The 17,535-nt window shown below is 30.2% G+C and overlaps 1 protein-coding gene across 1 annotated transcript; it reads left to right on the top strand.

The window, feature by feature from the left end:
• The first annotated feature begins 9,806 nt into the window (after positions 1–9,806).
• LOC109164964 (calcium-binding protein PBP1-like) lies at positions 9,807–10,336 on the top strand. The gene has a single exon (XM_019313529.1). It carries the CDS (start codon positions 9,870–9,872, stop codon positions 10,218–10,220), a length of 351 nt encoding a protein of 116 aa, XP_019169074.1. The 5' UTR covers positions 9,807–9,869; the 3' UTR covers positions 10,221–10,336.
• The last annotated feature ends 7,199 nt before the right edge of the window (positions 10,337–17,535 follow it).

Genomic DNA, 17,535 nt, shown 5'->3' with positions numbered 1-17,535 from the left:
TTTATGGTACACAACATGGGTTTTCGAGATCAAGTCATGCATTGATGTAACTCCGCAAATTATGCTGTGCAACCGAATGCACCTTGCAAGGTGCATACGGTTGCAAAACGGCGCCGTTTTGGTTAAAAAAACGCGTGTCCCACTTAAAGAAGAAATCAGGTTCGATTTCCGGCAATAGCATTTTTATATATCCAGAAATTCATAACTATATAACCACAATTTCATAACTATATATCCACAATTTCATAACTATATATCCACACTGAATGAATGAAGTAAAAATCCACAATGAATGAATGAATGAAGTAAAAATCCATAATGAATGAATGAATGAAGTAAAAATCCACAATGAATGAACTAAATATCCAAAATATATGATTGAATAAATATCCACAATGAATGAACTAAATATCCATAAATTCATAACTATATAACCACAATTTCATAACTATATATCCACAATTTCATAACTATATATCCACAGTGAATGAATGAAGTAAAAATCCACAATGAATGAATGAATGAAGTAAAAATCCACAATGAATGAATGAATGAAGTAAAAATCCACAATGAATGAACTAAATATACACAATATATGATTGAACTAAATATCCACAATGAATGAACTAAATATCCATAAATTCATAACTATATAACCACAATTTCATAACTATATATCCACAATTTCATAACTATATATCCACAATAATGCTATTGCTGAGACTCGAACCTGATTTTTTTTTTTAAAGTGGGACGCGCGTTTTTAATCAAAACGACGTCGTTTTGAACCGTATGCACCATGCGCATGGTACATTCGGTTGCACAGCATAACTATTGATGTAACTCTACGTGGGCTAGTTGTTACCCTTCGTTATCAATTAATTGAATTTATATATAAATGCATATTTCCATTTTTGAAACTATGAAGTGTTTTTGTTTATATATATATATATATATATATATATATATATATATATATATATATATATGGTTGCGCTCTATGAGAATCACCCTTAATGTGAGAATATAAGGATTAATTTAGATCATTAAATTAGATTGATGCACGACTGAGATTAAAAGAAATAAATAACACAGATTAAGAAATAAATCTTTTTAAAATATTATAAAATATACAAGTAGGGGTAAATTAGTCTTATTAGAAGCTGTGTATTTCAGTACAGAATGTCACGCATTCCTATATCGAATGTCGTGCATCGATAATTCTCTGATTGTGCATTCAAAAACCGTCAAAAAATCCTACGATGTTATCCCAATGTCATATGATGCACCACACTAATTGCACTAATGCATTGAACTTTAATATATGGTTTGGATTGCAATTTCGTTTAATTTAAATGTTGAAAATTCAATACAATGAATTTGATTAACGTTACGTTGTCTCTGTACATGTACCAGGACTTAATCAACCATAAGTTTGACTCAATTGCAAGAATTAAGTCTAAGGGTGTGTTTGGTTGGTGGGTTTTGCCCATAGGAATGGGTATGAAAGTGATTGTTGTTGTTTGGTTGATAGGTTTTTAGAACACTACTATGAGTTTCGAATACCTCATCAATTGAAAAACTCATACCCAAATACAATAAGGGTTTCATTCCTTTATTCATTCTCAAGCACTATTATTAGTAACTATTCTCATTCCACCCTACTACCAAACATGTTAACTATTTTTACCAAAACCCATTACCATTACCAAGTATTTGATATCCATTCCGATTCCGATTCCGATTCCTATGTGCAAACCAAACACACCATAAGTTTAAACAAAACACAAACCAATTAAATTCTTTCTTTAAAGGCAATAACCTTGTGATCTAGTGGCATCAAGTTGCTTCTTCATATGAGAGATTGTGTATTTGAATCTCAGTGGATGCGATATGAACATATACTGCATTTTAATATAAGTAGGTTTCAATTCATATATATTGAATAATCATATGAAAATACATGCATTTTATTTGACATGACAAGACGAAGTAAAATATATATGCTACAAAAGATGATGATAAGCAAAAACTGTTTCATTATTATAATTTTTTTGTGTGATGAAAAAAATCCATAATTATTACTTAATAGTATGTGCTAGGTAAATCTTGCTCATGGTGGAAACTTTGCCATATAGTATTATTAGGCCTCCACCCATCGGTTTTGAGAATAATAAGCTCACTGGTGTCCCTTAACACCATAGTTGCATTGCTTGAAGTAACAGAGCTGTTTGTGCTCTAGACAGACACATTTTTGCCATCTAAAACCACAAAAGTTCCATTTCCGGTTATCCCAAAGGCTCTATTTTTATCCAAAATGGGCTTCTCCCTATTAGCTACCTAAATTACTGATTGTGGTATAATTTCATTATACCATATTCCTACGTACCTGTTACTTGTTCCCTCGGGACTAAAGATTCCGAACACAAATTTTTCATTCTCAGAAACTATGCTCTCCCTGTCGTCTTTGATCCACTGGCCTTGTTGTTGTTGTTATTATTGTTATTATTATTATTATTATTATTATTATTATTATTATTATTATTATTAATGACATTTTAATCTTTATTCATTGTTTCCATTTCAATCCCCAGTAATTCTATTCATGTATATCAAATAATAAAATTTAAAATTTTATTTTATTATCACCTTATACTTTTCACACGGAATTATAATTCCTTTCACTCCTAATTCCATCCTTCCCATCAATCATCTTATTAGAAAAAATAAATTTAATATATTAATTAAATGATATATTTCTAATTTTATTCATAAGCTAGTTTGATCTAAAATTTAAAGATCATTCCGGTCATGTCCTGTCCTGAAAACATGTGAAATAAGTAAATTGTAAGATGTGTCTCAACTAATCTCTGATCCAAAATAGTTGTACATCAATACCTATAAGGCTACAACAAAACAAAATTTATATTTATACGTTGATTCATTATAAAATATCAAACTGTCTCCCTTCGAAAAAAATATCAAACTTTCATCTTATTTATACTCATTAAAGCTTGTCAAGACCTTGTGGTCTAATAGCACCCGGGTTGGACTCTCATATGGGAGATTGTGAGTTTGAACTTAAGCGGAAACATTATTGACTTTTTGTGTTTCAATAGGTTAAGAAAATAGTTATGAACAGATACTACATTGTAATAGAGTCAATAGCATTAAAAAAAAAAAAATACTCATTAAAGCTTTATTAAATACTCGTAAAATACGCTACTATGTTATTAAATAATTTAACACCGACAACGATAGGTCATGGCTTATTCCTCTCATAATTCATTAATTTATCTTTGTTTTATAGCAAAACAAAATAATTAGTCCCTACTTTAAAAAAAGAAAATTGAATGACCCATGATAATTGAACATGTTAGATGAGGATTGGCAATTTATATCCTGGATTAGGATCCACATAACATTATGAAACTTGGATCGAAACGACGAAATACAGAATTCATATTCTTAAGATACAAAATTTCATAACACAAGACACATACACATATTATATATTTACTTATTTTTCAAATCTGATTTAGATATATAATTTGTGTTCATAGGCATAGAATTTAACAACACAAAACACATAAATTCATAACATGTGACACAATTACTAATTTGTTTTAGGTATAAAATTCATACTCATAATACACATACACATGCACCAGAGTCCATAGTGCATTGTGAACCATGGTATATGGTATATTTATATCATGGACCAGGGTCCGTATAGCATTATGAACCTTGGATCGAAACGACGAGGTACATAATTAATACTCATAAAGTACAGAATTTCATAACATAAGATACAAAAAATCACAATACACGACACATACACATGCTATATATTTACTTATTTTTCAAATATGATTTAGGTACATAATTTATGTTCATAGACACAGAGTTTCACAATACAAAACACAGTTATTAATTTGTTTCAAGTACAGAATTTATACTCTTAAGATACAAAATTTCATAACACAAGATGCAAAAACTTACAACATAAGACATATAAATTAACATGCATCAAGTTTACAGTGCATCGAGAACCCTGGTCCATGGTATAAGGATTGTAAGTTTCACTGTTAAACACTACTCAGTATTCAATCATTCATAAACCACACAAAGCAATAGAATTGAATCCCAACATATTTTACTTTGACTTATCAAAAGTTTTTGGAAGATATGAGACGAGCCCTATTATACAAAACGAGTATATGAAACTCGGGGTTTTAAGTTTTGACTCTTTATGAGAATTGTTTGTTTGCATTCTTTATTCGAGTCAGTTAGCTTTGGATCAGACAATCTAGGCTAGCTTATTTTCTTGTTGTTATTTACTGATTAGGATCACAATATGTACTTCATTCAAATCACGTCTGAAGATAGCAATGACAAACTTTCCCATAGAGAATACTACAACTTCTAAATGAATTTGGCAAGTTGTCAAAAAAAAAAAAAAAAAAAAAAAGTGACGAGCTAATTAGTAGCACCATATTCAACGGTAGGAGTCCCAATTGTCACCCGTTGAATAAACTTTTCACCTTATTTGCACAATAACCCCCCTTAACTCTACTCCTCAGGCCAATTTTTCTTACATTCAATTAAGTCATGGACCACCACCTTCTAACTTCATTGACTTCGACCCAAGCCCCATTCCTTCTTCACTTCTCAAAACAGCTAGCAAATTTTCAATTCCTTGAAACATCAAATTTTAGGATCAATAAAACTTCCAGATTTCAACCTTCAAAATCCTTTGTCCTAAACATTTTTTAAGCATCCTCCATCAAATTTGTATATAATACTCCCCAAATAAATCCCCAGTTTCTAAGTAAAATCACTTGAAACTTTAGTCACAAATTTAGAGCAATAATTTGACAGAAAGAAGCATATATATTAGCACAAATTTCCATTTCTTGTGGGCTTCTTTTGGTCCTCATTTAGAAGACTTCATTTGGGCTCTTTAGTGCTCACTACAGGTATTTAAAGTATTTCAAATTTCCCCCACCAAAAAAAAAAAAAGTATTTCAAATTTCAATCCAGAGATGAGCACCATAGTGATTAGTGAGTCTCCATAGTCCATTCTATAGTCTTTGAGTTTGGACCGGTCCACATCACAAATACTATAGTATCATTTTCACACACACTAATTTAATTGTAGTAATTCTGAAGTATTATTTTAGTTACACTTCAAAAGTTTATTTGGCAATATATGTTATTGTATAACTCTGGATTTTAGTTTCATTTTTCACATACACTAGTTTCATTATAGCAACACTAAACTATTATTATTTCAGTTATACTACAGTTTCATTTGATAATATACATTATTGAATGAGCTATGTTTTTTAGTTTCATTTTCCACACACTAGTTTCATTATAGCAACACTAAAGTATTATTTTAATTCTACTAAAATTTCATTCGCCAATCATGGTTTGCACAGCATTGTGTAGACCATGGTCCACTATATAATTAACTCAACATGGTAGCTCAAATAACAAATAAGCTCTCTTTGTGGGAGAAAATTTTGGGATAACTTGGGTTCGATTCCCACGAGTAACTATTTCATTTTGGCCAGCTCCTGTGCCTCTCAAAGAGAGTTACAAATATGCCAAATGAACACAAGGTATTTAACATTCAAAAAAAATAAGTTATCTATATATACTCTTATAAATTATTTATATATCGAGAATATATAGTTTTTGGTAGATGGGGGAAGTCATTTGAATTCTTCTATCTATCTTTCGAGGAAAGTTCATTACGGCCTGTGACATATAAAATTGTAGGGCAAGGGTGATGTCCATATTGGCAGACCACAACAAAACTAATAAGCGTGAAAGCATCTTTGATAAATTGAATTGGACCTACGGAGAACGAAATATCGGAAATAATTGCTGGGGAATTTGTTATAAAACATTTCCGTTAAAATATCGCGTTTTGGGATTCGATTGAATTTTCTAACAATATATTTTCAAATTATTTAGAATGTTTGAAATATATTATATTAGTCCAAACTCATATTTATTTTCAATATAAAAGCACGAATTCTTTTTAAAAATTTAAAGCTCATTTTAAAAAAATTAATGGTATATTTGAGAATCAAATTTTTATTGACTCATTATTTATTTTAAGTGTTTTTTTTTTGTGCGTTTAAGTGTATAATTATATATGAAATTTATTTACTCGACTAGAAGAATCTGGATCTGAACAGACTCAAATAAAAATGGCCCCACTGAATCTGGATCTGAATAGACTCAAATAAAAAATGGCCCCACTAAAAACAATGTTTTAAAATGACCACTCATATACTATTTTCATGCTAATATTTAACAATGGTGACACTAAATTTTTTTCAACAAATTTTTTTTTTTGGGAAGGAAAGACTTAATTTTTTTCAACAATTTTTTAAATCAATGATTATTACAAAAACTAGAGGAAGCATGCAGACTTGTGAGTAGAGCTATCAAAATAGCTTAAGCCCGCCTCGACCTAGAATGAACGCGGTGATGGCTTTAAAGCCCACCTCGCCTAGGTTTAAATATTTTAAAAGCGTATTACTAATTAGTAGGGATGGCAATGTGCCCCATCCCCGTCGGGGTTCCCCGCCCCCGTAGGGAATGGGGACAGGGATGAGAAAAAATTTCGGAGATCGGAGACGTAAAAATTCCCCCGCGGGGATGGGGACGGGGACGGGAATACCCCTTCCCGCCCCGCCCCGTCCCGTCCCGTCCCCGAATAATTATTATAACTAAAATAAATAAATAAGTTATATATATATATATATATATATATATATATATATATATATATATATATATATATATATATATATATATATATATATAATTTTATCGACTATTTACACCCATACACTTTATTTATTAAAATAATAAAAAAATATTTTTCAAAATGAAAATTACAAGGTGGGGCAACAAAATAAGTCTAATATTTGTTTTAAACGGTACACAACAATTCAAAGAGTTAATACTCCACCATCAAAGTTCAATCCTGTAACATTTCCTCAAGCGGAAGGACAGAATTGCCATTTGAGCACAATGTGCTTGGCAAACGATACATTAATTAGATACAAACATTCCATTTGCTAATATAATAGTACCCGGCCAACCTATAACCTTCTCATCATTACACCGCCCGTGATTCACATTACATTGCATGGTAGAACACTAACGACATACATATTTATTTTTAATATATTATATATTCATTTTTTGAAACTTCATTTTTAATATATACTAAAATTAAGCTTTCAATATATTTAAAAGGAATAAGGTTCAAATTAGCAACTAAACATAACTTGAAAATGTAATTATGCTACTGAAAAAAAAAAAAAAAAAAAAAAAAGAGTGCAATTAAGCAACTAAACACCTCAAATGTATGCAATTTCACCTGATAGCATGTTACCATCCACTTTATCAGGTTGTCTGTTTACGTGGAAAGTGAGTTGACAAATTTATTGACATTTTAAATAATTTTTAATAATAAACAAAAAAAAAAGGGTAGCCACTCCCCCCCCCCCCCCCTCCCCTCCTTCTTCGTCTCCGGCGAATACGAAGGAGGGGGGAAGGGGGTGGCGTGAGACGTAACGTAGGACCTGTCTCACGTCACACCTGGCCCCTTCCCCCTTCCTTCGTCTCCAACCGGAGATGAAGGAGGAGGGAGGGGGGTAACATAATGAAATGGATGGTAACCTACTATCCACGTAATTTTTAATTTTTAAAGTATTATTACAAATTATTTTAAAATGTCAACTCACTATTCACGTAAGCAGGCAATCTGATGAAATAATGATAACCTACTATCATGTGAAATTGCATACATTGGAATTTTTAGTGACTTAATTGTATTTTTTTGACGTTCAGTGACCTAATTACACTTTTAGATTACGTTCAGTGACTAGTTTGGAATTTTTTTTTTTGAATGCGACTAGTTTGGAACTTATTCCTAAAAAAATTAAAATTTACTCCGTAATTAATATTTTAAAAATAAACATACCTCAATATGCATCTTGTAATATGAACTATGATCGGAATATAATTTGCTATAACGCTCCACCCAATATAATTCTATATCAGCGACATGTATCATATCATCAGTCACCTTCTTTCGTAGCAATCAAACTATAGCGTCACCTTCGTCCTTATCAACTTCCTTCTTCCCTCTACCCAATTTCCCTTGATAAAACCACCCATCTCCATCATACAACTTGAAGTCATACTATTTAGGATTTAATACCAGACAAAATTTGCTGTTAGCAACTCTTTCTCCTTGATTGGTTGACTATGTAATCAATGTCGATTCATCTTATTAAATTATTCATCTATTAAAAAGGGTCATCTTACGGAAATTATTTGGATTTTCATTGCTAACAAAAGATCAGACAAAATTCCTTTACCATCAGACCCCACATCTTGACTGATAATATAATAGAGGAATATATAAAAGATGGTGACTCAGTTTAAGAGATGAGAAAATTTATATCTACGATACTCGTAAAGAGCCCGGTCACTACATTTAGTAAAACTCTTACACTCTTGTTGAAATTTAATCATGTGTTCTTGCTCACAGTTTATTACTCAGATTCAACTTATGAGTTTCTCATGTGGAATTATTTAGATTTCCATGTTGATGATTCATATATAGAGAAGTATTATGTGAAATTGGTAATAGATCAAAATGACTGGTACTTGAGTGATTTTTACTGTGAGCTCTCAACAAAAGTACCAAACTTAAAGAATATTATGAGAGTCAAATTAAAGTTAAATGACTCCACTACAAAGCATCCATCATTTCAAAAGCTCCTCTTGTGGAGTATGTTAGATTGTATTAATGACTTTTACTAATAATTAGCTAACTAATATACAAATTATTATGTCATTAAATAATTAACTTATTCTTCCCCGACCACAGATTAAAATTTTTGAATGCCGTTGACTCTGTTACAATATAGTATATATGTTCATACATACTTTCTCAACCTACTGAAACACAATTAAAGTTAAATCCCATACAATTGGATTATTATGCCATTAACTAATCTAACTTATTAAAAAGTGTAACCCCCAAAGTAGGGATTGTTATGTTGTGCAATCGTGTGCACCATGCATGGTGCACACGGGTCTAGATTCATAATTTTTATATCGTAGGTTCATTAACTCTATACTCTAGATTTATAATTTCTAAACCGTAGATTCATAATTTAAATACAGTAGATTCATAATTTCTATACTGCAGATTCATAATATCTGTACTGTAGATTCATAATTTCTAAACTGTATAGTTATCACATTATGAACATATAGCTATGTGATTTGTGAATACAGAGTTCAATAATTGAGAATATGAACATCGACAATTATGAGCATATAGCTCTTTAATTATGAACATATATTTATAAAATTATGAATCTACAGTATAAATTTTATGAATCTACAATATAGAAATTCTGAATCTAGACTTGTGTACAGCATGCATGGTGCACACGGTTGCACAACATAATTTGCCCCAAAGTAGAGGGAATCCGGGCACCACAGACAAAATGTACATAAGTACAAAACCCCACGTAGTAACAAATATAGTAGGAAGTAGCTTCCCCTGCAACTTCGAGGAAACCAAAAGAAAACAGAAGCATCCATTTCCCAAGAAATTGACACCCCAAAATTACACTACCATACTCCACTTCCATCTTTACCACTCCAAATTTTCCCAGCACCAATTAACCCCACCATCCTCGTCTATTTAAACCGCACCTGCATGGGCCGCCATCTTCATCTTCATCTTCATCCAATCCACCATACATATACACATTTGCAATATAAATATTACAGGAACTAACTTAATTAGCAGAAAAATGGCAGGGGGAATGGGGCGTGATGTGGTGTTCGAGGACTTCTTCCCGTCAATGGTGGAGAAGCTGGGAGCGGAAGGGTTCTTACAGGAGCTGTGCAATGGGTTTCAGCTGCTCCGGGATGGGGAGAAAGGGGTGATCACGTTTGAGAGCTTGAAGAAGAACATGGCGCAGTTAGGGTTGGGAGGGATTAGCGACGAGGAGCTGAGGTGCATGATGAAGGAAGGGGACATGGATGGGGATGGGTGCTTGAGTGAGATGGAGTTTTGTGTGCTCATGTTTAGGTTGAGCCCAGATTTGATGAGCAAATGCAGAATGTGGATGGACACCGTCATTAATAATAATCGAGCTTAATTATTTACTTAGTCATCATCATTACAGTCCATTATATTAATTAATGACTGTATGTTATCATTTTGTAGTTTAATTAATTTGTCTCCTATATCTCTGCATGCATCTGTTACTTTGTTTCCATCTCATTATTAAGCTAGTCTTGTTATCCTTAATGATATGAATTTTTTTTTTTTTTTTTAGAATAAATGATATGAAATATTTTATGTTTTAAGTTGTTCTCTTTCTTCGAGAATTTTCTCTTGTCACCTGTTGATATTCTTGTTTCCTTATCCTACATCAATATCAAATTAATACCTTCTTTTATTTCATTCTTCCCAAAGAGATTGAATCTCCAACCCGTCGGGCCTCACACCCCGACCCGACAGAGTATCTGGGAGGATGTTAATTATGGTAACTCAATTGAACACAGACATTAGAGCTTATTTTATTTCATTATTCCAAAAGGCTGAACCCCAACCCTAAGGGCCCCCCACACCCCGGCAGAGCATTTGGGAAGATGTAAATCATGGTGACTCAACCGAACATGAACCATAGAGGCTAGACCGGTGTTCATTGCGCACAAGGAACCCCCCTCACTTTGAGAGGTTGCTCCCACACTGTCGCTGGTGAGACTCGATCCCTGGTCATTATTTCAAAGTTTCACCTCTATGACCAGTTGAGCTACCCATGCGGGCGCTTATTTTATTTCATGTTAACATGAAATGTGTGTATTTGCAAGAATTTCTTTTCCCACAAAATTAAATCACTAGAAATACAGTGAAATTCTTGCCTGTTTGGGCTGGGTTCAAAGTTCAATTATGAAACCATATAATAGTTTATTCTTGCCTGTTTTAGGTTGGGCCATCCTGTTATATCCTTTTCAAGACTTGGACATTCTTTAGGTTTCTTGCCGGCCTGTTTTAGGTTTGGGGCAAATTATTGTGTGGATCATGTTGTGTGGACTGTGGTCCACAGAGTTGTGTGAACTACGGTCTAAAATGATGTCGTTGAATTTTATAAGTTAAACTAATATACTTTATGTGTTTGAATAATGTCATTATTTGTTAGAATAATAAAATTTCTGGAGTAAGATAATGTACTTTATAAGTTAAAATAATGTACATTATAAGTTATAAAAATGTATATTACAATGGGTCGCGTGAAAAAAATTATGTAAAATGAAGTCATTTTTTAATTGTGATCTAAACATATGTGTGGACTATGATACACGCAATAAGTATTGCTGTTTGGCCCAATTCCTAGATTAGCATGACATATTATTTAATTTTCCGAGAACTGGTTACTCGTGGGGTCAACTTAATTAAAGATATCAGATTTTAGCCCTAAGACTAACAAGACAACATCACATCCATGTTAATTTATCAAATCATGGTCTACCTTACGAAATGGCACCAAATTATTACAATTGTTATCCTTAGATGTAATGATTGTATCCCGTTCTAGGATATAACAATTGCCAAATTCCAAAGTGAGCCTACTTTTTCATTTCATTTTTTTTTGAAAAATATGTATTAATTATTTGTTGCCGTTGTTTAAAGTGAGATAAAATTATATGGATGTAAAACAAAATAAAGAAAATAAGTGAATTACAAATATGATGATATGACTCTCAATTGAACTCGCTGCAAATGATTTTTTTTATACGATTTATCTATTATGTGTGTCTTGTAAAATATTACACAAGAGTGAAGTTTACATAATAATCACTTTTAAATAGTGGCTGCGAATTTTTTACGTCACTCAATAAAAAGGAAAAGAGTATTATATGAATAAATATAGCCTTGGGCTACTTATTTCCCTTCAAAAAAAAAAGACCTTGGGCTAGTTTTGACTTTTGACAGTTGGAAGCTAGCAGCCATATTATATGCAAGTGGGCGTGGTAATTTGAACGCAGATAACACAGGTATATGCCATTCTGCAAAATTTCTTGTCTTTTAGAATAAATCAAATTGGATAGGATTACGCAACTCCATTTTCAAATTTCAAGGAAGCTTCTTATATGTGCTTCTTAGGATTTTAATTTAAAATTCAATGAAAAAAAAAGTCAAATTATATATAGTAAAACGCGATGAGTCAATTCAACAACTCCGATTCACGTCACAAAATTAGAAAATTAAACAAGCAAACGAAAATTCGGATTCACATAATTAACAAAACCTTATTAATTAGCGTGATCAATGTTTCTTTTTATTGTCACTTTCGTCATAAATAAATTTTTGATTTGATATATTCTCCTAGTGTGTTTCACAACGATTTTAATGTCTTGGCGCAGTACACCTTAAAAAAATATCAAATCCTCATTCTCCAGAAATACAATGATAATAGACATAGATTTTTTAATTTATATATGTAAATTAGGTGTACAGTTTCATCAATGCCCAATGCGCAATTTTAATTAATTGACCAAAGTTCATGTTAAATTTTATAATGTATTTTTTTTTAATACACTCTAACATATTCATAATATTTCATAATATATGTTTAACAATAATGTCAATTTTGATTGGGATGGGTTCGACGAACCTAATATCTTCCTTATGAAAATCAATGAGCAAGTTAAGAATAATAAATTGTTAACGGAATATTTCGTGTTAAAGTTTACACTGACGGAATACAATGATATTTAAGAAAAGTAAATAATATAATAAACGGTAAAATAGAAAAAATAATTTTTAAAAAATACTAAAATCAAAATAATATGAACCATTCATTTCAACGAACAATTACACTAACATTTTTTAGTTCTCGTCTTTATTAGCTCTTACTAGTTTTTTTACGCGCTTTGCGCGAATGGGATAATGCCCAATAATTATTTTTAAATAAGTATTTCAAAGTATATCAATGTAATATTATATAGGAGATATTCATGCATAGGTAAATACATGTTGAATTTGTTTATTTAAATTGGTAATTTAAAGTATATAAATGCAAGATAATATATAAGAGATTGATATAATTATAATTGTCACTAAAATAAATGTTTGCAACTTCGTAATAACGCTAGTCTAAATACTTAGTCCTAAAACAATAGTCTAAATAAATACTACTTTTAGTTTAAATGTATCTAATTCTTCTTAATTCTCTTTTGGGTAGCATTGTTATTGTTTTCATCTTCAGTAAATGTTCTCTTTGTTTTTTATTTTATTTTATAGGTAGTGTGTCATGTGCAATTAGGTTACTGGTAGCAGCATAGAGGGATTCATCATGCAATGAGATTATGGTGTAGGAAGTTTTCGATTTGCCTTGCTGTGTATATGACTGAGATTTTAGTTGTAATATGAACTCTTTAGCGTACAAACACCTATTCATATTTAGTAGTGGTAGTTTTTTCCCTACATGTTTAATGTGTTGTGAGATGTGTGTTGTAGGTTATCATCTGAAAGTATTGAACAAAATATTAATATTTATTATATTTGTATAAAATACTTGATATATATATATATATATATATATATATATATATATATATATATATATATATATATATATATATAACTTTGATATTTAATTACAAGATAATGTAAAAAAAAAAAAAGACAATGAACAATGTAGTAAATATAATAAATTAATAAGTTTGAAGGTAATGAATCTTTGAATTGTAGAAAATAAAGATAATATAACTAATGAAATTATATTTCTTTTAAGCTTTTTTATAATGAATAATTTTTTTTTTAAATAAAGCATTATAGACATCTAATTCTAAATTAATTAAATGCATATGTGTTATTTTTTGTTGTAGCTACTAATTTATTTAATAAATAAGAGTAATAAAGTGTCGTACATACTTTTCTTCAACAATAATGAAATCAATGGTTTTTAAAAAAAAAAAAAAAATTCCATTCCTTGTTGAGACAAATTGTTTTGAGAGTTTGTCCATGACAATTGCTACAATTCTTGTCAATAGAAGATGATAATAAATAATTCAAAATATATGGTTACAATAGATATTAATATAATGATATAGTAAAATTAACTTACAAATTTCTTTAGAAGTTTTCATGCATTGATAAAATTTTGATGTGTAAACTTGTTCAATTGGAGCTTGTAGGATGTTAACATTGTCAATTGTTTGGAAAATGATCCTATCGTTTTAGAGTCTATGTGTAATTGTATTTATGATCAACAAGTTCGTAGTTAGGCCGCGCAGGTCTGACAATGATGTAAGAATAATTTTGTCTGATAAAAAAATAATAGTATAATATTTGTAAAGTAAAAAAAAAAAAAAAAAGAAAGAACTTAACCTAATTTTTTTAAAATAAAAAATTCAAGAAAATCAAATGATTTTAAAGTAGTTCCTGGTTTATAATCTTTGATGCTCAACTTTGAATGCTATGTATTTAGTCGAGCTAATTATTTGACCAAAGTTTATGTTAAATTTTATATTATATATATTTTTAATACATTTTAACATATTCATAATATATGTTTAACAATTATGCCAATTATACTTGGGATGGGGTTCGAACCTAAGACCTTATATAAATTAAGAGTATGTTAAGAATAATAAATAGTTAACGGAATATTCCGTTACTAAAGTTTAAACTAACGGAATTTAGGGTTATTTAAGGGAAGAAAATAATATAATAGAGGGTAAATAAGGAAAATCATTAAAAAAAATACTAAAATCAAAATAATATGAACCATTATTTTAAGAAACAATTAGTACTGACATTTTTTTTTTGTTCCAGTTAAGGATCTAACATTATTCGCTCTTATTAGATTTGTAGATTAGATTCGTAGGTGTAGCTAGATATATAATAATAACCGATAAGTATACTTAAAGTATACCCTTTTTCGTCTTTTAAAGTATAATTCTTGTCCCATGTTATTATTTTATCAAATGAATTTTTATTTTTATTTTTTATAAAAATTGTAATACATCTTTTTTTTTTTTTGTAAAATCACGATGTGTTCTAAGTAGGTCTTAACTGTAGAATTCACCTTTAAACTCGTATTACATTCAGATTAATCCCGTTCGCACCGGACTGACCCAATTAAGGGGCAAAGTGCTGGCTAGATTTGATTTTCCATACGAGAAATGTTCAAACTCCCGACCTCTTTTAAAAAACAACCGTGCACGATCACTCATGTCAACCAAGCTGGTTAGTGTAATACATCTTTTTCTGTATCAATTACACTTAATTGCCAGTCAGCCACAACTCCTCTTCAAGCGGAAATTTTAAAAAATAAATAAATATAATGGACGCATGTCGCATGCTATATTACTTCACATTAAAATTGATGGTTTCTTTTCTTATATTCACGTGGAGCCCAGTTAGCAAATAATTGACATATAAAGATAAGCTTTCGTTATGAGATGACCATTGACCGTGACAATATAGAAAATTAAAAATCACAATTAGCCAAATTTGAAAATTATAAAATTTAAGGGATGGTATTATGCATGCATGATTATTATTCGCCTTTATTAATTTTTATTCTGAATTTTCAATTTGATCATAATTAATTAATTGACTATTGATTTTGTTCTATATTTGGCCTGCCTTAGTTAAATATTTGTTTAATTAATATCGCGTTAAATTTAAGGGGGCGTTTGGTTCAGGTTATATAACATAACCAAAGGAATGCGACATTCCAAAGTTCACATTCCGGTGTTTGGTTCATATTATCTTAGGGAATCTAACATTCCCAAGGAATGTCACATTCCCTCCACATAGGATTTTGAAGGGAATGTGATTCCCTTCAAAATCTTAGGTAATGTAAGATAACCTTAGTTATGTTAGTTTATATATATATATATAATTATTTTTGTAATTATATATTTTTTTTTATTTTTATTATGTTATGTTAGCATATAAAATAATTTTGTTTCTCAAGTTCAAGATTTTAGTTAATATTTTAAAATCATGTAATTATATATGATACCGTTATCTTATTTATTTTAATTTTTAAATTTATTAAAATATATGAAAATATGTTAAGGATATTATAGTGTGTATAAAAGATAACCCTAAACCAAACATGATTATATTACATACCCCAATTTTTACCAAACACAGGAATCTAACATTCCCAGTAATCTAACATTCCCAGCAATCTAACATTCCCTAAGGTAATCTGACATTCCGTGAACCAAACGACCCCTAAGGGTAAGAAAGTAAAATTTAGCTAGTAGAGTCCATCTCCAGATTTGTATATTTAAGGATGTTGAAGCAAAAGATATAGGAGGTGTTTGGTAAATAGTTGTTAGGTGATTGAGTTAGTGGGTTTTACTAATTGATAAGATTAGCTGATTTTAGAAAGTTTTTTGATAAATTAACAGTTAGATGATAACTGATTACATGCAAAATGACTTTCTCAAAAAATTAACTAATGCATCAACATGCCAAGACCTTGTGGGGGTAGAAAGGTTGGACTCTCATACGAGAGGTTATGAGTTCGAGTTTCAGTGGATGTGGTATTGACTCTTTGTGCTTTAATAGATTAAGTCAACTTTTATATTCTTATCCTTAAATTTAACGTTTACTAAATTGATATTTAATAGGATGACCAAATCATAAACAAAACAAATAGTTAAGGAACAACATATACTCAATTTGAAAATTAAAGATAAAAATTGATAATTATCAATACTCAAGACACCATTATTGAAATTAACTCTGAATGCAAATCATTCTAATTAGTATTTGTCTAAATATAAATGTTTTAGTTTACCAGCAGTATATTAGATAAAATTACTCGTACTTATTATATGTTAGATTTAGTAAAAAAAGAAATTGTTTAAATATAAATGTACAAATTTGTTTTTAATATTTTAAATATTTAAATAAATGTATGCCCTAAAATTATGCCAAAATAAAAAAGTACACCAATTATAGTTACACGATAACACAAATCAACAACTCTTTACTTGTCAAATAATTACAAAAGGTTAATGTGGGGACTAACAAATACAATTAATATATACTCTAACTGTAATATAATAGATTGTTAAAAATGTGTCTCGGGAGGCACAATTCAATTGATCAATCAATTCAAAATAATTCATTAAGTTTTGTTTTTTTCTAGTAGTCACATAATACAGTTAAGTTCGAATGATAAATGAATTTGATCTTGTTGTCGATACTAATTTTCAAGTATTGGGGACCTGTTGACAACTTGATTGAGACACCACAACTACAAATCACACTTTTATTTAAAGTTGGTTTTTGGACACAACCAATGGTTTTCTTCTTCTTCTTTTTTTTTTTTTTTTTTTTTTTTTTTGACGTCATTCTAGCCAGACGTAATAATTTTTAAGGTAAGAGGGATTTTTAAGTTTGAGGTTGAAAATTGCTAAAAATTAAATGTAAAA

The sequence above is a fragment of the Ipomoea nil genome, unplaced genomic scaffold, assembly GCF_001879475.1.
Source record: "Ipomoea nil cultivar Tokyo-kokei standard unplaced genomic scaffold, Asagao_1.1 scaffold3069, whole genome shotgun sequence".
Taxonomy (NCBI): domain Eukaryota; kingdom Viridiplantae; phylum Streptophyta; class Magnoliopsida; order Solanales; family Convolvulaceae; genus Ipomoea; species Ipomoea nil.
Note: the sequence above shows the minus strand (reverse complement) of the source record. Positions and strands in the feature narration are given on the sequence as shown.

Coding starts and splice junctions, on each gene's coding strand:
- LOC109164964 (XM_019313529.1), top strand. CDS start 9,870: ATGGCAGGGGGAATGGGGCGTGATGTGGTGTTCGAGGACTTCTTCCCG.